The sequence below is a fragment of the Athene noctua genome, chromosome Z (assembly GCF_965140245.1).
Source record: "Athene noctua chromosome Z, bAthNoc1.hap1.1, whole genome shotgun sequence".
NCBI lineage: Eukaryota > Metazoa > Chordata > Aves > Strigiformes > Strigidae > Athene > Athene noctua.
This window is the reverse complement of record NC_134077.1, coordinates 48,909,019-48,930,379: the sequence shown is the minus strand read 5'-3', so window position 1 is coordinate 48,930,379 and position 21,361 is coordinate 48,909,019. Positions and strand designations below refer to the sequence as shown.

At 38.2% G+C, this 21,361-nt stretch overlaps 1 protein-coding gene across 4 annotated transcripts in view; it reads right to left on the bottom strand.

Moving 5' to 3' along the window:
• Positions 1-4,478: 4,478 nt before the first annotated feature.
• SPTLC1 (serine palmitoyltransferase long chain base subunit 1) overlaps positions 4,479-21,361 on the bottom strand; it is a 48,137-nt gene continuing 31,254 nt past the window's right edge. Inside the window, exons 8-15 of one of the 4 annotated variants that reach the window (XM_074933237.1) lie at positions 20,204-20,293; positions 19,364-19,471; positions 17,877-17,972; positions 17,478-17,574; positions 15,668-15,722; positions 9,538-9,655; positions 8,820-8,893; positions 4,479-8,343 (exon numbers count right to left, since the gene is read on the bottom strand). In XM_074933237.1, coding sequence (XP_074789338.1) covers positions 8,250-8,343; positions 8,820-8,893; positions 9,538-9,655; positions 15,668-15,722; positions 17,478-17,574; positions 17,877-17,972; positions 19,364-19,471; positions 20,204-20,293 — 732 coding nt within the window. In that variant the 3' untranslated portion in view covers positions 4,479-8,249. Of the gene's footprint in view, positions 8,344-8,819; positions 8,894-9,537; positions 9,656-15,667; positions 15,723-16,948; positions 17,302-17,477; positions 17,575-17,876; positions 17,973-19,363; positions 19,472-20,203; positions 20,294-21,361 lie in introns of those variants that run through there. The other 3 variants (XM_074933238.1, XR_012635656.1, XM_074933239.1) reach the window with 3 other exon arrangements.

Below are 21,361 nucleotides of genomic sequence, written 5' to 3'. Positions count from 1 at the left end.
TCGGTAAAACAATCTGGATACTTACATGCCTATGACTTAACTTCTTCCATGTAGTTATTTTATCCATTAAAAAGTCAGGAAATTTATTATTGCAAATGCTGATTACTGTTTGCTAGCAATTCTTTGTGTGTAGCTTGACCACAGAAATCTAAGGTTGGATCAAAATTAGATCTACAGTCTTTCACCAATAAAATATTCTATCTGAACAGTCATAAATAGGAATTTTGTTACCATCACATATTTCATAATATCATCTACTTTAAAGGCCACTTAAATACTCTCAGATTTTAAAATCAAAGGCTGTATACAAAGGTAAGGGGTATCACAGTCTGTTTAGATTCTGTAACTAAAATTCACATTCATAATTGACAGCAAGACAAAACTTTACTCAGTACAAACATGATAAACACAACTGAAGCTAGCTTACCAAAAAAAAAAAAAAAAAAAAAATCCTGGACAAAGTTAAATCAAAAAATATTTTATCTTTTAGCAATTAACTGTACAGAACAGCCATTCCATTTTCTTGCTATGTGAAAGAACAGAAAAAGTCTAAACTACTGAAAAATGATGACAGGAAGTCAAACCCACCTCTCAGATTATCATGAAGTGCTAGTGTTATGTCACCTTTTTTTATGCTCTCTCTTTAGCATCAGTCTAATGTGTACTTAGTCTAATACACTGAGTTTAAATTCTTTCTCTTGCATTCCCCCCAAAACCTACTGTGACATTCTCTGGTAATCAACAAAGGGCTTGCTCCAAAAGAAACCCAATTTTGAACAGTGCAAGTGTCAAAAATTATTGCCATTTCCTGTCTTTATTTAGTCATAGAACTATAGATCACAGAACAGCATGGGTTGGAAGGGACCTTGGTAGATCACGTGGTCCAATCTTTTGTTGGAAATGGAGACTAGATAAGATGACCCAGTACCCTGTCCAGTTGTGTCCTGAAAACCTCCTGTGATGGGTACTCCACCATATCCCTGGGGAGTTTGTTTTACAGTAACTGACTGTTCTCACTGTAAAAATAAATTCTCTGTGTCAAGATGAAACCTTTTGTGGTGCAACTTTACAGGGAGGGGAAGGTCAATCCATCCCACTCCCACCATCTTGTTGCCAGTGTCACCCATAGATGCCCAGATCCTGGAGCGGGATCACAGGTCAGCAGGAGAGCACCTGAAGAGCAGCACAAAGGAATTCCGGCCAGTAAGTCAGCTCCACTGGAGGCCCAACTTCAATGCCTCTATGCAAATGCACGTAGCATGGGGAATAAACAAGAGTTAGAGATGTGCACATGCCTGCAGGGCTACAATCTTATCGGCATCAGGGAGACATGGTGGGATGGCTCCCATGACTGAAGTGTTGGAATGGAAGGATAAAGGCTCTTTAGGAAAGACAGGCAAGGGAGACAATTGGGGGGTGTCATCCTCTATGACAATGACCAGCTGGAGTGCATGGAGCTCTGCCTGGGGATGGATGAGGGTTTATGGTTCAAGATTAAAAGGATGGCAGGGACAGGGGACATTATAGTGGAGGTCTACTATAGGCCACCTGGCCAGGAAGATCAAGCAGATGAGGCCCTTGATAGACAGATAGGAGCAGCCTCACATTCAGAGTCCTCATGGGGGACTTCAACCAGCCTGTTATCTGTTGGAGGGAGAACGCTGCTTCCTTCTCCAAGTGATAAAGAAGCCAACGAGGAGAGGGGTTATGCTGGACCTTGTTTTCACCAACAAGGACAGGCTGGTGTGGAGTGTGAAACTCAAAGGCAGCATTGGCTGTAGTGACCATGAAATGGTGGAGTTCAAGATCCTTAGGTCAGCTATGAGGGTGTACAGCAATCTCACTACCCTGGACTTTAGGAGAGCAGACTTTGGCCTCTTCAGGAATCTGCTTCATAGAGTAACATGGGATAAAGCCCTGGTGGGAAGAGGGGCACAAAAAAGCTGGTTAATATTCAAGGATCACCTCCTACGAGCTCAGGAGCAAAGCATCCTGACAAAGAGGAAGTCAGGTATTGATGCCAGGAGGCCTGTGTGGATGAACAAGGAGCTCCTGGACAAGCTCACCACAAAAACGAGGCCTACAGAGGGTGGAAGAAAGGACAGACAGCCTGGGAGGGGTACAAACTGTATGAGCAGCCAGGGATCAGGTTAGGAAGGCCAAAGCCCTGATAGAATTGAATCTATCCAGGGACGTCAAGGACAAGAAAAGCCTCTATAGGTATGTCAGTGCTAAAAGGAAAACTAGGGAAAATGTGGGCCCTCTCTGGAAGAAAGTGGGAGATCTGGTTACCCAGGATATGGAGAAGGCTGAGGTATCAATGACTTTTTTGCTGCAGTCTTCACTGGCAAGTGTTCCAGCCACACTGCCCAAGGTGCAGAAGGTAAAGGTGGGGACTGGGAGTATTAACTGCCCACTGTAGAAGATCAGGTTTGAGACCAACTAAGGAACCTACCTCATGGTGCACATGTCCATAGGACCTGATAAAATGCATTCACAGGTCCGGAGGGAACTGGTGGATGAAGTGTCTAAGCCACTATCAATCGTATTTGGGAAATCATGGCAGTCTGGTGAAGTTCCTGCTGACTGGAAAAGGGAAAACAACCCCCATTTTTAAAAAGAAAAGACAATCCAGGGTACTACAGGGCAGTCAGTCTCACATCTGTGCCTGGCAAGATCATAGAGTGGATCCTTCTGGAAACTATGTTAGGGCACATGGAAAATAGAGATTAGTGACAGGTGACTAGCTTCACTAAGGACAAATTATGCCTGACAAATTTGGTGGCCTTCTACAACAGGGTTACAGTACTGGTAGTTAAGGGAAGAGCAACTGACCATGGACTTATGCAAAGCATTTGATACTGTCCTGCACAACATTGTCTCTAAATTGGAGAGACATGGATTTGATGGATGGACCACTCGGTGGATAAGGCTGGATGGCTGCAACTCAAGAGTTGCGGTCAACAGCTCAATGTCAAAGTGGAGAGCTGGGCCAAGTGGTGTTCCCCAGGTGTTGATATCAGGACCGGTGCTGTTAACATCTTTGCTGGTGACATGGACAGTGGGGTTGAGTGCACCCTCAGCAAGTTTGCTGATGACACCAAGCTGTGTGGTGCGGTCAACATGCTGGAGGGAAGGGATGTGCCATCCAGAGGGACCTGGACAGGCTGGAGAGGTGGGACTGTGCAAACCTCATGAAGCTTAACAAGGCCAAGTGCAAGGTCCTGCACATGGGTTGGGGCAGTCCCAAACACAAATACAGGCTGGGAGTACAGTGATAGGACAAGGGGTAACAGTTTAAACTGAAAGATTAAATAGATAGAGTTAGATTAGATTTTAGGAAGAAACTCTTTACTGTGAGGGTGGTGAGACATTGGAACAGGTTGTCCAGAGAAACTGTGGCTGCCCCCTCCCCATAAGTGTTGAAGACCAAGTTGATGGGGCTTTGAGCTATGTGATGTAGTGGAAGGTGTCCCTGCAGCTGGGTTGGAACTAGATGATCTTTAAGGTCCCTTCCAACCCAAACCATTCTGTGATTCTAACTTACACCTACTGCCCCTTGTCTTCACCATGTGGCTCCATGGGAAGAGAGCCTCTGCCTTCTTGCCACTTAAGTACTGGAAAACTGTGATGAGGTCTGCCCTAAGACTTATCTTCTCCAGGGAGAAGAGACCTAAATCCTTCACTCTTTCCTCACAGGGCATGTTCTCCAGTCCTATGGTCATCTTCCTTCGCATCTTCTCCAGTCTGTACTTGACTTTCTTGAATGGTGGGACCAGAAGTGGACACAATTCTCCAGCGGTCTGACAAGTGCTGAGCAGACTGGGATGATCATGTCTCTATCTCTGTTAATAATGCCCCAAAAATGTTCTAATTTTTGGCCTGCATCAAATATAAGCTAACTAGTGGATTATATATTTCCAATACTACTTCAAGTTTTTCCTCTGACTCTAATACTGTTTTTTGCCAACAATGAATCCCCTGTTGGAAAACGCAGCTCAGTTATCCACAGAGCATGCACAGTCAGGTGGTAACACTTAATAGCAGGGGTAAATAGAGAAATTCTATCCACAAAAATGATCGGCAAAATTGCAGTATTTTCTTCCATAAAAGTCTTTCAAAGCTGAGGCATATTTCATCTGGACTCAGGCATTTGTTGATACATTAGAGATTCTGTATTAAGTCACAGCAAAACCTGGCTCAGTGTCTAGTTTCCAGGAGCAGTTTTCCGCAAGTATCTGCTACCTAAGTATTAGAAACTGGACAGGTAGTGAACTGTCCTTCCCTGATGATACTTCCAGCCATCTGCAGTTCAGCTGATTTATTAGATTATGTGAGTTTTATTATGCATATTCTGCAATGACCTAGCACACACTGGACAGGAAACTAAAATCTGAAAAATCTATCAACAGCAAGACAGAGTAACTCCATTACCTATTAGCATGAAAACTCCCAAGACCTGTAAAAAACCCAAGAAATGTTATCCAGACACTTCCTTTTATTAGGACACTGAACAGTTTAATGTACAAATGCTTTTGTTAGTTGTAAATATTTCCTCTGTTTAAGCAGCATTTACAGCTCATGTACATTTCTCAAGTCATCTTAAGATCCAAGATACTTTTGCGGTAGCAACTTCATAGATCAGTGAACGCCAACACTCCACAACCCCGTTTAAAATAATGAAGTCCAGATGGAGTGACAGAAAGGAGACAGTACAACATTCTGTGCAGTGACTGGGATCATATTTCAAAAGTGAGAAAAAAAAAATCAAAGTTATTCAGCCATACCTCTTTTTCTTTCTTAATATTCTCCTTATGCACTCCACCTCCTATCCAAAAATAATTACTATAATAAACAGAAAAGGTATCTGAAGGTTTTCCTATAAAAACAATGAACCTACACAAATAACAGTTATTTTTATATATTCAAGGAAAACAGATCTCTATTTAAAAAAAGAAAAAAAATATATATATCATGTAGACATGTTTCTTCAAGCCAAAATACCTTCAAACTATGAATTCTTTCCAGTCCTTCCCAGTCCCCACATATTGCAAACAATTGCTTTCATCAGGACCATTTCCATGGCCAATTTATAACAGTTAAAATGCATTCCTTCCCAACTACCAGATACTAATATTCAGTAAAAAAGTACTAGCATTTATTTTTGATGACTAGTTATTATCCTGATGCTTCTACTTAGTTGAAACTGTGTTCCAAATACTTGTCAGGGCAAAATACATAAATTAGTCAAATAAAATTAAGAATCCAGGTATTTATTTTCAATAGAAACTTTGAAGTTTGGGATAAGGCCCTTATGTGTTTGAGCCAACTCACAGTACCCTGCTGAATAGCTTTCCACTTATTTCCTAAGACCCCAGTGTTACTTCCACATCTGAAGAAACAGATGATGTAACGCTGAGGGATATGGTGTAGTTGAGAATGGTCAGTGTTAGGTTAATGGTTGGACTGGATGATCTTGATCTTCAAGGTCTTTTCCAACCTTGATGATTCTGTGATTCCATGATGAAAAAGTCCTGCTTCAAGCAAACATAACTACAAACCAACTAAAACAGGCTTGTTCATGTATTTATCAGCCTAGAGCACTGAGAACTTAAGCACCTTAATGAGCTTATGATTTTTTAATATCAAAAGTTTAATCAGAATTGCTTGCTGTCTCCCTAACCCCAAGCAATGTTTTTTTTCCCAGAGCCATTCTTCCCTCCATCTGCTTGTCATGTCAGAGACATTTATCAAAAAAGTCCAAATGAAGAGGGCCAGACATGCTTGAACTGACTGGGGATATCTCTCTCCATCAGTTACATCTCATAAATGTCTTAATTTCTCACAGAGACCATGTATATAACTTGTCAGTAAAACACCTAAGAGTATTTCAACTGCTACCAACCATAAGGTGTTCACTTTTACAAGTGTATAGAAAAGAAGCATTTAGATCACACTAAACAACAAAGATGGATGAAGGCAGTTTTACCAATGTTTTAATGCTGGCTACGTGTTTGCCAAACGAATCAGATGACAGTAACTCTTAGCAACATACCTGAACTGTTGTTTCATCAGAACCACTTTGTCACAGCTTTTAAACTGTCAGAAATTCCACCCTGTTTCCTGCCAATTTAGGTGTTACCACTTCATTTTAAAGCAAAAAAAGAAAACCAAAACAAACAAAACAAACCCATGTATCTGAGTATTGTCCCTGGTTCTCAAAAGTGCAACAAAAAAATTCCCCCCATTTGCAGACAACCTAAAACAAAATGGAAGAATTGAATATAGATTCTGCAACCTAGTATTTCAATACTAATTGGTGATTTCCTTACCTTCACAGGATTACCAAACCCATTTATTATGCTGCATCAGAATTCAAGTACCTCATTTGTTCCCAGTTTATATACCAAAGGCTTGAGTTTACCTGAATATTAAGGTTTCAGTTATCACACCAAAAGCTGAAAGTATAGTGATTTTAATTTCCATTTCTCACAATCTCCAAGGGTCTTGAGAAGGTTGATTGTTCTGCACTTTGATTCCAGTCTGTAAAAAGGAAATCAGCTTCCTTCCCCACATTTTTTTCTCTTTTAAACTGTTAGCTTTTCACAGGCTTTTACTCACAGTTAATAAGAGAAAAATGTAAAAGTCAGTAAAATAGTAATACTCTTGCACATTGGGATCTACGCTGCACAGGTAATGATCTTACTATTTCAAACAGTCAAGCAACAATCACAAAAGTGCCCCAACACAACTTTAGGTGGTTTATCTGAACGTATGTAGGTGTGAAGTTTTGAAAGCAAGCACAGACAGTCATTATGAACTGAAGGAAGCAACACAGACTGTGCTCATCTGATGCAGAATATTCAACAAAATAGGGTTGAGCATGCTACAAAACCTAATTATAAGTAAAAAATGAATCAATCATGAATAACCTTTTATTTAAACAATAATGTTTCTCAAAAACAGTCCTGTAGTATTTGTAGCAAAACCAAAAAGGCACATAAGTCCAAAAGAACACAGAATACAGATCAGGTAGAATATCAAATTTTAAAATGGGCTTTCTTAAATCAAAATCCCAAAATACACAGCTATAGGTTTTATTTTATAAAAAGGTATAGGTTACCGTCATTTTTCCTTACCAGTTTCCCCTGACTGGTGCAATGTGTTAACATCCATCTGTGCTTCCTGAAAATCCTGACAGCATAACCTCCAAATATTACCATCCAATTACCTGGGGATTTTATGTGCACATATTGAGTTGTATTTCAGCAGCATTTGTACCATCTAAACTGTTGTTAGATATTGTGAGCCTTCCCCTCTAAGACATAGCTGTTTAGAGATAAAAGCACACACCATTTTAGTGCTTCAAAGTAGTTTGACTAAGCTATTATTTAGCTGCTATTTCAAAGCCCTGGTTCATTCCTCATTTGCTTATGACTCCTCTTTAAGACTGGTGCAAAGTCCCCCTCACTGAACATACTATAATGGAATGACAGCAGTTTCACAGTTCAGAGGTTTCAGTTTAGAAGTTTTAAATTTAATAATGCGAAAAACTTCACCCACAATATCAAACATACATACAATTACAAATGAAATGCAGGAAGCAAATAGTATTTAATATTAATGGAATTCTCTGGCCAGGCATTCTTAAAAAAATATCTTCCAGAAATGGTTAGAGAAAGATATAAACAAAAAAAATATTTCAAGTTCCTCCTATAGGTCAATAATAAATGATGTGATACAGCACTAAAATATCTCTTAATGTGTTATTTTGTCCCTTTTTGCAGTGCTAGGAACAGGTTGTCTTCATTTGAGGTTGGGGGGGAAATAAACCTGTGAAATTTATTTGAAATTCCTACATTCTGAGAATATGCAGAGAAAACAATACATTTCAGATGTTTTTTTGGGAAGAGTGAATGTTCATATACATTTTGGAAAATGTTTAATGGTTTGAAGAAATAAATTTAAAACTTTTAAAGATGCAGCTTATGAAAGAGTCCTGTATGCAATGGTGATATCCCATTTTAATGAATGCTAATAAATGGTAGAGTTTGAACTGCAAGTACAATGTAATATTTATTCACCAGTCTCAAAATTCAGCATTCTTCCCCTCACTGCATTTGTACTATTCTGGAACAATCCTGGTAGTCAGGTTTCAATGTCATCAGTGGAAGAACTTGAAAGTGAAGTCGCTATAGTGTAAAATACTCATCCTGATAATTTGGGGAAGAGGAATCCCAAACAACAGTCTAATTCAATACAGACTGTGCAGCTTCCTTAAGAAGTGATGCAGCTTTGTCCAGTTCTTGTTCTGTTTGTTCCACTGTTACCACTACTCGAATACTAGAAAAAGAAAACCAGAACATACACAGTAAACTTTACTCCTTGCCTGCAGCTTTAGACTTGTAATTTTAACACATTAAGATCACAATCTCTAAGGAAATTATTATAAACTCAAATTCAACCAGAAACAAGACATATGACTAAACAGAAATAGTCAGACTACTTTTTTTCCCCCCATACACGCACCACAGAAATTTGATTGTTACCTTTTTCACCTGCAGATGTGCAGGTCATGGAAATATGCCCCTAACAGGCAACATGCCAGTCACTGAGGTTCAGGGAGTTTAGATACAGTTACTTCAGGGTATTAGCATTGTGCAACAGTCACTGAAAATACACCTTAAAATGGAGCCTTTCGCATTTTTTGCATGACCAACTATTCAATCCTGTCTACTGAACAAAACCCCATCATTGTATGAAAAGAAACAGAGAGTCATATCCAATCAAATGAAATAATTCGTTGACTTTCTACTAACCTAGGTGGAGGAAGACATTTTTCTTCTTTTTCCAGATAGCGGGCCTGAGTTAACGCAATACCACTATTCATACACTATAAATAAAGAAAACACAGCAGTCATCAATCTGTGAACTTTTGATGATATATCCTTTTGATCACCAAATACATATAACCAACTTTATGAGCTTGGTGTCAGGACAACTGCAAGTTCTTTCCCAAATGGAGGTTTTGAAGGCTGTGCAAAAGCATTTCTAATTTTAATACAGCATAAACACAAAAACAGGTCATGAGATTCTTCACCCAAAAAAGCAAGCACGCAGATTCAAAACAAGCAAAATTACAGAAAGCTGGACCTCAAATGGTCAAAATATACCACCAGAACTCTCTTCAAATGATAGCCTTTATTCTTATGAACTTCATAGAAGTTTTCTAAGCAACCATTCTATATGCAAATTTGAGTTTTGAAGTACATAACAGGAAATAATTATTTACTGAAGTAAAAGGTCTAATAATATATTTTTTTTCCAGTGCTACTGACCTAAACATCTGCAGCAAGAAATGGTTAAAAGACGGTCTTTAATATAGCCCTATAGTCAGGAAAGAAACTGAGTTTCTTGCAGCATTCCTGCAAGACATTTCAAGTAGTTACCCAACAAGCCTCCCTACCCACATGCACTTTATTCATTATTCACATTCAAAGGCAATGATATTATTTTAGTTGTTATGGGGACACTTACGTAATCCACAACTCTTTTGAGTAACTTCACATCATTTTCTCGAGATCCACAGCTCTCTTCCAACTGTAGGTGCAATGCTGGGGAAAAAGACTCTCCCACTACTTTTAAGCCAGAAATCCTAAAACAAATAAAATGCCTTTAATGCACCTCCTACTTGAACACACATGTTAAACTCACAGTGTTCCCCTTTTCTAGGTGGTGAGAAGAGTATTTCACTTTACTAATACTAATGCAGACAAAATATATATGCATTTTAGTTTGCAATAGGTAAAGATAACGAAATTTATCAAGTGAATGTCTTTCCTAAGTACTAAATCTAGTTTCAGCAAGTTTGTGTAACAATAGTGACTACTCACTCGTTCTTCAAAAAAGATTAACGATTCAGAAATTTTGACAAGATCCTTATGAAGATGTAGGAAAAATGTGTTAGGCTTGTATGTTGTTGATAAAAGCACAGCTAGCTAAGTCAAGTCTTTGGAGTCTATACTAAGAAAAGTAAATCTTTTTACCCATTTATGTGATAAGAATAAACAAGGTTTATTTTTCGGCAAGACTTTTGATTTTAAACTATTTCTTGTAGAAAATCTTTACAACATCATCTGTCACTTAGAAGCTTCTCTAAAACTAGTTATATTACTAGAATTGCTCCCACAATCTGTACATAGGGACAGTTGTTAATGGGGTTCTTAAAATCTGATTAAATGATTGACATTTGATTGTCATTGTCCTGACACATCATATCATCATAGTAAGGACTCAGTTATTGCCCTTGAAAAAACTGTATCTAATATCCAAGCAAGATCTCTGATCTCCAAAATTAACAGGTCCTCTAAACACATGTTTACTATCAGCTGTAACTTTGATTTCCTGACGTTGATGAGCCTGCCACACACACGCTGTTAAGTTTATATGCTCATTTTCAAATAAGTTTTCTATTTTTACAATGTTCAAGACCCAGTCAGAGCAGAAAAGATGTTAAATCCATAAACACCAGAACTAGAGCCTACAGGAGAAGGAATCTGCACTACAAACACACTGAATCAATTATAACCTTGAAAAAAAATAATTATACTCTAGCATGGAAAGCATCTTGCATTATTTCTGCAATGCTATTTCAACTCACAGTCCATTCGAGAAAGACAAATCAAACTGATAATCTTATTCAGCCACAAAACTGCAAACATTCTGGCATCATTCACCTACTAACCAAACAGGCAATTTCTTTAATACTGAAGCACACGCACTGCATTTGTCTCCCTACTGCACACGTATCTAGGGATCAGGGATAAAACATCTGGTAGAAAGACAATACACAGTATAGCCGTATAACATATCTGTTCTTAGTTATGCTCTCTAGGAGTGGCTTTTTAGTAGCAGTGTTCTACAAGTAGGGAGATAAGAGTAGAAGTCAGACAAAGTTTCACTGTAATTTAAATCTTGCTGGAGAACAGAGTTTAGGACAAGCTACTAAAACAAACAATTGGGTTTTGTTTACAAAGACACAGTATTATATTCTCATTAAAAAATAGACATAATCCTTTTAATGTAGAAAATCATAAACTGCCCCCCTCCAAAGATTAAATGAGGAAAGACAAGTAGGAAGCAACCTTTGTATCACGTCCATTCAAACTGAGTCTTCGCATGAACAACATGCTTTGTATTTGATTACTCATAGAGGTTGCTTTCAAGTTTCAAGCTTAATTTTAATCTTAAAAATGTTTCTGTCAGTCACAGCTGTAGTAAACTGAACTACATAATTCATCTTACCCAACTATTTGAAGAAACCCAGGAGTTTAACATGAGGTTTTCCAAAGGCCATACATTAACTTCCATGTAAAGTATTAAGTAGGTTTTTCTGAGACTTTGCTAGATTAAGATTCAAGTATTTGAGAATCCAATGCATGCACACCGTAACCATCCGGCAATCACAACTCACTTTCCTAAGAAATGCTGGGAAAGTTTCATTTTCTACCAGAAATGTACAACTAAAGAGAGAAAAAAAGAAGTCTGAAAGATCTGATTTTGAAGCAACAAAGAAACAAAAGTAGCCTCCCAAATGCCAACGCTCCTTTTAAGGCTAGTTCTGTATTAATAAATTAAATGTGCCTTGGAATGTTTCCTGGCCCTGGTGAATGGGTATGAAAGGACTCACATCCATACTTTTAAAATCTGAATCTCCACATCAGGGTGGCCACATCCAAACTAACTATGGGGAACAGCTCCCGGCTCATGCCAACTCTTGAACTATATCCAGGAGTCCTTTCAACGAGCACTGCTTGGCCTGGGCCAAACCCATTCGACAGATCAACAATTTGACAGAGTAGACAATCAAGATCTAGTACCCAGGAACGCTTCCTGACATAATGTACCAGTATGGATGTAGCCTCAGGGAGCTCCCTTCTCACAGCTCTCCACACGCCAGCTACAAGGCTGGGCTACAGAACGAAGCGGCATGATCAGGCTCTTAACAGTATGGAACCCTGTGTAGTCAGTTGCTCTGAACACCATAAACATTTCCATCAGTTTTGCTGACAGAAAACTAGAATGAGGTCTCACTGAAAAAACATAAAGTTTCTCTGGAAGGGAAAATCTTTAAAAATAAATCTGCTTTTCCCCAACGAAAACTTGCTTTCTTGGAAAATTCTCAGCCAGGTGTAGGATATGCAATAAATAATGAACTATTGTATTTAAGGGATATTAACTACTATTGTCATGCTTTTTAAAAACCCCACAAAATTCTGTCCCATCTATCCTGTCTCCCTGCAACACAGCTTCTTTGTTTCTATTTATTAAGACACTAGATATTTTTAAATACAAGAAAGAAACCTGATTTATATCAGATTGTTAAGAAAGTTAAGAATATTCCTGATTTGTGTTAATCATCCCACTTGGTGGATAATTAATTGGCTGGATGGTTACACTCAAAAGAGTTGTCTTCAATGGCTTGATATCCAAGTGGAGAGCAGTGACAACCGGTGTCCCTCAGGGGCTGGTGTTAGGACTTGTGCTGTTTAACATCTTTGTTGGTGACATGAACAGTGGGGTTGAGTGCACCCTCAGCAGTTTTGCTGATGACACCAAGCTGTGTGGTGTGGTCGACATACTGGAGGGAAGGGATGTGCCATCCAGAGCGACCTGGACAGGCTGGAGAGGTGGGACTGTGCAAACCTCATGAAGCTTAACAAGGCCAAGTGCAAGGTCCTGCACATGGGTCAGGGCAATCCCAAGCACAAACACAGGCTGGGGGATGAGTGGGTTGAGAGCAGCCCTGCGGAGAAGGATTGGGGGTAGCTGTTGATGGAAATCTGAACATGAGCCATCAATGTGCACTCACAGCCCAGAAAGCCAACTTTTTCCTGGGCTGCATCCAGAGAAGTGTGGCCAGCAGGTCGAGGGAGGCAATTCTCCCCCTCTACTCTGTTCTCATGAGACCCCACTTGGAGTAATGTGTTCTGCTCTGGGGCACACAGCATAGAAGAGGGACCTGTTGGAGCTAGTTCAGAGGAGTGCCATGAAGATCATCAGGGGGATAGACCACCTCCCTTATGAGGACAGGCTGAGAGAATTGGGGTGGTTCAACCTGCAGAAGGCTCTGGGAAGACTTTACTGTAGCCTTTCAGTACTTAAAGGGGGCCTACACAAAAGATAGGGTGGGACTCTTTCATCAGGGAATGTAGTGATAGGACAAGGGGTAGTGGTTTTAAATTGAGAGAGGGTAGATTTACATTAGATGTAAGGAAGAAATTCTTTAGCGTGAGTGTGGTGAGACACTGGAACAGGCTGCCCAGAGAAGCTGTGGCTGCCCCCTCCCTGGCAGTGTTCAAGGCCAGGCTGGACGGGGCTTTGAGCAACCTGGGCTAGTGGAAGGTGTCCCTGCCTGTGGCAGGGGGACTGGAACTAGATGATCTTTAAAGTCCCTTCTAAATAAATCATTCTATGATTCTATGATCCCACCTCTTAACTGCATTTTCTTATGCTTTATAAACTTCCGTAGACCGTAGGAAATTAGTTCTATGATTGATTCCAAAGAATTCTTCCATTTCTTCCACAAACTGGCTCTTGGCTTGTACCCAGAACAGGAATAAACACCAGTCACTCCTCTAGCTTACAACACTACAGCTTCTTCCCCCACCATAGTCCATATAAGACCAACACTTTTTTGGAATGCTAATCATGCACTGGTCCTTATGTATCAAGTCCTAAATTTCATGAATTAGTCACACTTTGTCTAAAAGAATTACTTGATTTACTTTTAATTAGTTCCTCTCACTGTATCTGTTCTATTATGAGAAAGGAGAAAAGCTGTGTATTCTTTCCCACTTCCTTTGTGTACAGTTCTACCATTTTACACTCTCTTTTAAACCAACAGTTATTTTCTCTCTATCATAGTGAGAGCACTATAAAGAGTTGAGTCAAGCAGCAGCCATGGTTAGGCAGGGAAGATGAGTGCATTTAACATCACAACATTAAGAAAAGCTTTTTCTGAAAACTGCCTCCTCTTCAAACCATCACATGCTCTTTCTAGTGTGATAATTAATTAGAACAAAGAAAACCACACTGTGCCCTGCAAATACTGGTTCAAATCTTCTCTCTGATACTGCTTTATGCGTTTCTTAGGACAGTTTTCCTGCTACAGTGCTGCCAGATTCCCTGGTGTTGTTAAATTGTCCAAGTTCTTTCCCAGTATGACCTATAAGAATTATTTCCTTTGCAACTTTTTTGGACCTCTGTATTACCACACCTATCTTCCACAGGGCAAAAATATATAAGTCCTATTATATACATTCATGCATTTTGGCTACTTGTAGATTTGTGACTATACTAATCACTGAATTTAACTGAAAAAGTAGAATGAGTGACAGGATAGAAAAGCACCAGCCATGGCTTATTTGCTTCTGTTCTGCAGTGAATATTAACAAGTAATGTTAAAGTTGATAATTTTTCTTATTTTTTTCCTGCATTTTAAACATATTTATAATTATCCTACAAAATGACAGAGAAGAACATTACAGTTATTCTCCTTTTAGCTCAATTATAACATTCTATTACTAGCAAAGAAGAGATGCTAACAGTTTTCAAGTTACTCTGAAATTTTAATTTCAAGAGCTGAAGCCTGTGTGTATCTTTGACCTGAAAGCATATGCATTTTAAACCTGTGTTGAAACAGAACACATCAAAGGAGACAAGGATTATTTGATGGTAGGATTATTCTAAAGAAGTTACATGTAGCTAAAGTTCTAACATAAAACATCAGCTAAGCTGGAAACTGCTTATTTGAAATAACAAGCAACTCACACTGAATAACTGACTATACTACAAAAAACCCAGCCAGTATAATACACTATAATGTAATCGTGCAGTATAGAGTTGGTGTATGCTAAAATATTATTAATTTCTGTAATATGCAACAGAAAATTGTTGAAGAAAATTGTAAAATGTCAGCTAACATATCTATTCTGCACATTAAACAGTCATTGAACAGTGACAGTAATTTCTATATTTTTTTAGTACCAAAACTTGTCAGGAAAAAAAGCAATTGCTCAGTATAGCCATCTTTTAAAACAGGATAGCGTTAGGAAATTTTAAAAAGAATCCTTATTTTTCAGATAAATTCTAGAAATTTTCTGTGTGCCTCCAGAAAAATTAATACTTTATTACTATTTAACATTTAAGTCTCGTATGTAAGAGCAATATTATATTAAAGATGACTGCAAGGTGTATGGAGCTGTCTGAAATTCGCTAAGCTACACCCCAAACACTTTGACTTAGCCATCTTTTCAAAATGCTTATCAACACTTCATACCACTGAAAGCTGTGACACTCTCCTAAAGACTTACATGTGTAACAGCTTGCAAATATCCTCACTAACATTAAGGTATAATCTTATTTCAATACCTGTAAAGGTATTTTAAATTAAAATTTGGACTCTTTTTAGTAGCATAATAGAGACAATTGGAAAAGGATGACTTTATGACTTTAATACATACATAATTTAGTGTATATATCCCAGTCTAAGCATCTGTAAAACCAGAAATAGATTTGGGCAAGGAGAGTTCTTTAAAGTTGGCTGGCATTATAAAGGCATGGTCAAAACAAAAACAGGCAAAAAATCCCCAGAAAACACACTTACCCCTGTAAAAGCTCGTGAATTCGTTCGCATTTAGCCCGGAGAGTCTGAAAAATGTCTACCACGAAAAAAATAAGAACAAAAAAAAAAACAAAAAGGAAGCTGCTTAGATATCCTGTTTCTACTTCACATTTCCGTAAGTCTAAGATTTCAAAAAAAGCATTTGGAAGGAAAACTAAAATATACATATCTACCAAAGTACTAAGTCTCTTCACTACTTTTCATAATGTTCCTAACTCTCATTTCTGCCAGGAAATGACAATCTTTTAAGATCTGACAAATGCATTACTTTCCTCTATCTCATTACACCTGCTGCACTGATTCATGAACATATGGAAAACTCCCACCTGGAGTACTGTGTTCAATCAGCTCTGGGGCCCACAGTATAAGAAGGACATAGATCTGTTGGGAGGTGGTCTGGAGGAGGGCCTCGAAGGTGATCAAGGGCCTGAAGCACCTCCCTCATGAGGACATGCTGAGAGAGTTGAGGTTGTCCAGCTCTGGGAAGACCTTACAGCAGCCCTTCAGTACTTACTTAAAGGGGACCTACAGGAAAGATCAGGAGGGTCTCTTTATCAGGGGGTGTAGGGCTAGGATGAGGGGTAACAGATTTAAACTGAAAGAGGTTAGATTTACATTAGATATAAGGCAGAAATTCTTTCCTGTGAGTGTGGTGAGACACTGGAAGATGTTGCCCAGAGCAGCTGTGGCTGCCCCCTCCCTGGCAGTGTTCAAGGCCAGGCTGGATGGGGCTTTGAGCAACCTGGGCTAGTGGAAGGTGTCCCTGCCCATGGCAGGGGGGTTGGAACTAGGTCATCTTTAAGGCCCCTTCTAACCCAAACCATCCTATGATTCTATGAAAGGATGACAAAATCACTTGGCAATGGGATTGAAATGGCAGGTCCAACTTACTTGTATCTATAAAATATCTACAGCCAGGCAGACTCTCATCCTTGATCCTTTCACCAACTTACTGCAAATTCTTAAACAGGAAACTGACTCCTGTACCTGCAAACCTCAGTTCTTTTCCTTGGCAAATGTTGACCCTCAACTACAGCCAACAGTCCCATTACTCTTTTTTTTTTTTCCCCCCTTGCTTTTGTTTAACTTCTGGGGACATGGACTACCCAGCAGTTTTTTATTTATTTGTGACAAACTAAATACTGCATCTTTCTGCATTCTCTCATATGCCTCTCACCCCCTCCACCCCCCTCAAAAGAAATCTTTCTTAGGTTCTAGCAACAAAGGCAATTCTCTGACTCCTAGAGAAGAAATTCCTGCCTGCCAACTTTATCCATATGTCCTGTACATGGCCCTGCCAAAATTGCATGTGTTTGCACCATGATCATTCCCGAGATTCTTGCCTGGATGCTTACTTGGAGAAGAAAAAAAATTATGTAGTGCAACTGGAAAGGAAAAGGTTGTTCAGTCCTGACAAAATATATTTCCATTCGTTTTTCTTTAAGCTTGCCTTCCTCTTTTTTTCTTGAAGGAATTTGTTTTCCAGGGAGAAGCATACCACTGGTCCATAAAGCAGAACAATAATTTCTTATTTGCTTAGTGAAAACCATCTCTGTCCCTCCTAGTCTCAACCAGCTTGCTCATTTTCAGCTGGAAGAAGGAAAGGGGAGGAAACACTGAAGAAAAGAAGGATGGGAAATTATATGAAGAAAAAAATCATGCATGTAAAATTAATTATCAGAAAAACAGAGGACTTAAGAGAGTAAAAAGGTGAGGAATCAAAGAAGGGAAAAGCAGGAGTTAGTTTTGTTTGAAGAAAGAATGAAGAATAAGATTTTCCTGAATTAAGTACCTGGATTATCTTCCATAATATTCAGAGCCTCAATAGCAGCAGCAGCTAACAAAGGAGGTAGGGATGCAGAAAAGCAGTAGCCTTGGCCAGACAATCGCTGTGAGGGAAAAAGAAAAAAAGAAAAAAAAAAAAGGAAAAGTCACTTTTTTGTTTATAGCAGTATAGGCAATATTTCAAAAGTTAATTCACATACATTTAAACAACCTCTCCTCTTACAGGTTCTTGGAAGGATTTAAAAGTAGGTATCTACTTCATCTACATTATTTCATAGAGCCAGATAGTTTCTGTATGGAATCAAATGTTGCATACTAATTTATATAATAACACTCCTTGTAAATTGGTATTAGTAACTGTCATTTCTAATTCTGCAACACCATATAAAAATGAGACCTGGCTTACCTGATGGTCAATAATAAAAGATCTTCCACAACAAAATCCTCCAATAGAAGCCAGTGAATTTTCCATGTTTGCACTAATAAGATCTATATCATCAATCTGCCAGTTAAATTAATAAGTTATTAAGAGATATTTTTGATTATATCAAGACCATTTATAAGACAAATCTATTAAAAATGTATCATTTCATATTATCATGAATACTAGAAAAGATGCACCAAACTATCACATATTAAAATGAAGATTACAACTGAAATAACAGTTTTAAGCAATATAAAAGGACTTTAGAAATTGAGATGTATGGATCTGTAGATAATTTACACAGGATCACTCTTTCAGGACTTACAGTTTGAAAAACACAAACAGAAAACACATTATATAAATACTGTTGACAATTCCTCACAGCAGTCAGTGTGCCAGTGTCCTTTAAGAATATAAGTAGTCCCGCTGCAGTCAGTAGGAGTCAGAATCTGATTAGAATTGAGCATAAGCCTTGTTAAATCAGACTTTGAACCTTAGAGTCACAACTATCTTATTTCATGTATTTTTTGGCAGGCTCTGTAATGCACACTGATGACTACAAATTCCCATTCTGAACTGACGAAATTTAAGGATTATGTTTGTAAATTAATTCAACATAGAAGCCAATTAATCAGATGGTACTTGGCAAGCATCAGAGTAGCACTGTTTGTTTGCTTTTCGAAAGCTGTTGAACATTCATTTTCTCTTTTCCACATTTCATATTAAGACACTTAAAGTGAAAACAACAGGAGACAGGGGAAGACAGAATGAATTCTCAGAATCTGGTATTTCACTTCCAAGCTGAACTCAGACACTATCAGAATGTAGTGGGAGATGGTCCACACTAAGACACTGGCAACCAAAAGAGCACTTCTTCCTTCCTTTCCTAGCTCAGGTGGCTGTGGTAGTAAACAACTGTAGGATACCCTTTTGGATTCCCAAAGTACTCCTCAGCTGAATGAACACCACAAACAGTAGACTTGGAAAAACAGTTTGGCTTAACCTGCCCATGAATTAGTAAGACAACATCTTTGAAAGGACCATCAAAAGCTTTGTCCTATTTTTCCCCACTGGAATAAAAGGCAATAGAGAAAAGTAAGTTGGCTATACACTGAGCAGATTTTTCTAACTTATCCCTAGCCCCCAAATATTTCTGTGTAAGCATGACGCTTTTAAGTGTACATGGCTGTACATACGACAATCATCATCTCACTGAATGTCCAAAAATAGGATAAAATTATGCAGTGTAAAAATTCTTTTGTTATCTTCCTCAAGAAAGTAAAATTATTTCAGGTAAGCATGTGAAAGAAAAGTGCCAAGACCTGAATGCTTTAAGACTGATAATGGGAAGCATGTTTAAGTTTCTGCTGTGCACTACTAAACAATGTTAATGCCACAGGTATAAGAAAACAATTGTGCAATTGGTTTCTGTACAAGTCTCTTGTTCACACCAAAAAAAAGGCACTTACATTTATTCCAAAGTGTTCAGTAATTCCTCTTCCATGTTCTCCAAGGACTCCAAAGGAAAGACTCTCCTCCAAAAATATTCTAACTTTGTATTTGTACTTCAATTTTATCTAAAACAGAGCAAATTATATAAAATACATGTCAAGCCCATTAGAATTTGGTAACAAAATGGGTGGGGGAGATAAGGTAAAGACAGACAAATACAGTACGCTGAATACTGCAAAAATGTCAGCTCTAGGCTTGTGTTCTGTCATTAAGACATTTTTAAAACCTTTAAAATTCTTCCACCATATAAGACTAGAGTAAATGTAGTAAATGTCCATGTACCCCTCAAAAATGTAAATTTTTTTAAATAGGCTATAAAGTACTTTCAAGTTGATGCATTTCCACAGCACTTCTTCCATTACTAGAATACAGCCTGCACAAAAAGCCAATTTATGCTGAATAGCAAATGATTTCTCTGGAGTCACTGTTTATGACAGCTGCGTGAGGGTTTCTTTGAAGCTTCCTTTTTTTTTTTAGATATAACTTAGTTTAACAATTTAGTACCACACAGCATAGCTGAAAATACAGTATATTTTACAAGTTAAAAACTAAGACCATAACCAGATTTCATTTGCAAGTCTCATTGCATACAGATTCAGAATCCTAATCCCGATCAGAAGTTTCAAGACAGTATAAGATCTGGGATTGTCATTTCACGAACATTTGAGAAAGCAAGAAGGTAAACAAAAAAACCACATGCAGAGCTTTTCTACAGAGGCTTAACTATATGATACTACTATTTCATTAGTCACAAGTTTTCATATGCAGAGTTTAAAAGTCAAACTGAAATCACTTACCAATTCTGGAAGAGGGCAAACATCTCCTGTGTTCATATACAATCCTTCCACTACAATAAACCTTCGAGTTACACGGGCCTTGCGAGGATTCTTCAGAAAAAAGATACGATTTCAGTTCATACCAACTGTTACCAACAACTAAAGCTCTGAAAATTTTTTGATGAGGAAGGGCAGTAATGGGAAGGGAAGGAAGATAATGTCTTTTTCTCAAGTAAGCTTTTACTTTAGTTTAAACTTAGTATAAAAGTTGAAATGCCTCATTGGACTAGTTCTTCCTTGTTCTGTAATAATTTTAAAGCTTTGAATCAGTACACAAGGTTTAAGATGCCTTGTTTGCAACAAATCATAATCAATCTGTTTGAACTTTATGAATAAAATACAAACAACTACAGAACAAGTACTACAAATCTTGATCTCTATTATATTCATCATTAGTCTGAGCATTAAGAAGGCTTTTCAACAAGTGGTTTGTGCACCAGGATTCTCAATGCAGCACAAACCTCTCACAAGTAGCTTCTTCATAAAACACAATCCAAAAGTATCCGTAACATTCAAGTTACAAGCTCTTTGATCTCTGGACAATATAGGTCACAAGAATAACTTGCGCTAGTTTCTGTTTAAACTTCAATGGTATGATTTGATTTTTGTTGTTTTAAAATGCCATTCCCCTGGTATTTACTTTAAACCTTATTGATATCTTCTAGTCAAGGATATTAAGTCATGCTTCTTACCTTTTTCAGTTCTTGTCAAAAGATTCAGAGAACATCTATTTGACTCTTCTGAGTGGTAGACACAGACCACTCCACAAGCTGGACCAACTCTAGGGTTAAGATCTATCCCTTCCTAGTCACTATGTCTTAGTTATACACACATGGTCTGTATTAAACTACTGGCCACCAACTTCCTGTTCAAATTCAGCTAATTACATTAAGAAACTTTAACCATGTAGCTAAACTAAAGCACTCTGCTCTAACAAACCAAACGTGTTACACAAATTGCATCACTAGTCTGTCAACCACATCTAAAACCCCTTGTAGATTATCTGTCAAAACGTATTTTCTCTGAGGTATTTTAACTAGCATATTGTCTATAAATTTGCTATTGATTAGATACATTACTGATTTAGACTGATGGTAAGATGATTGGTTGATTATTATG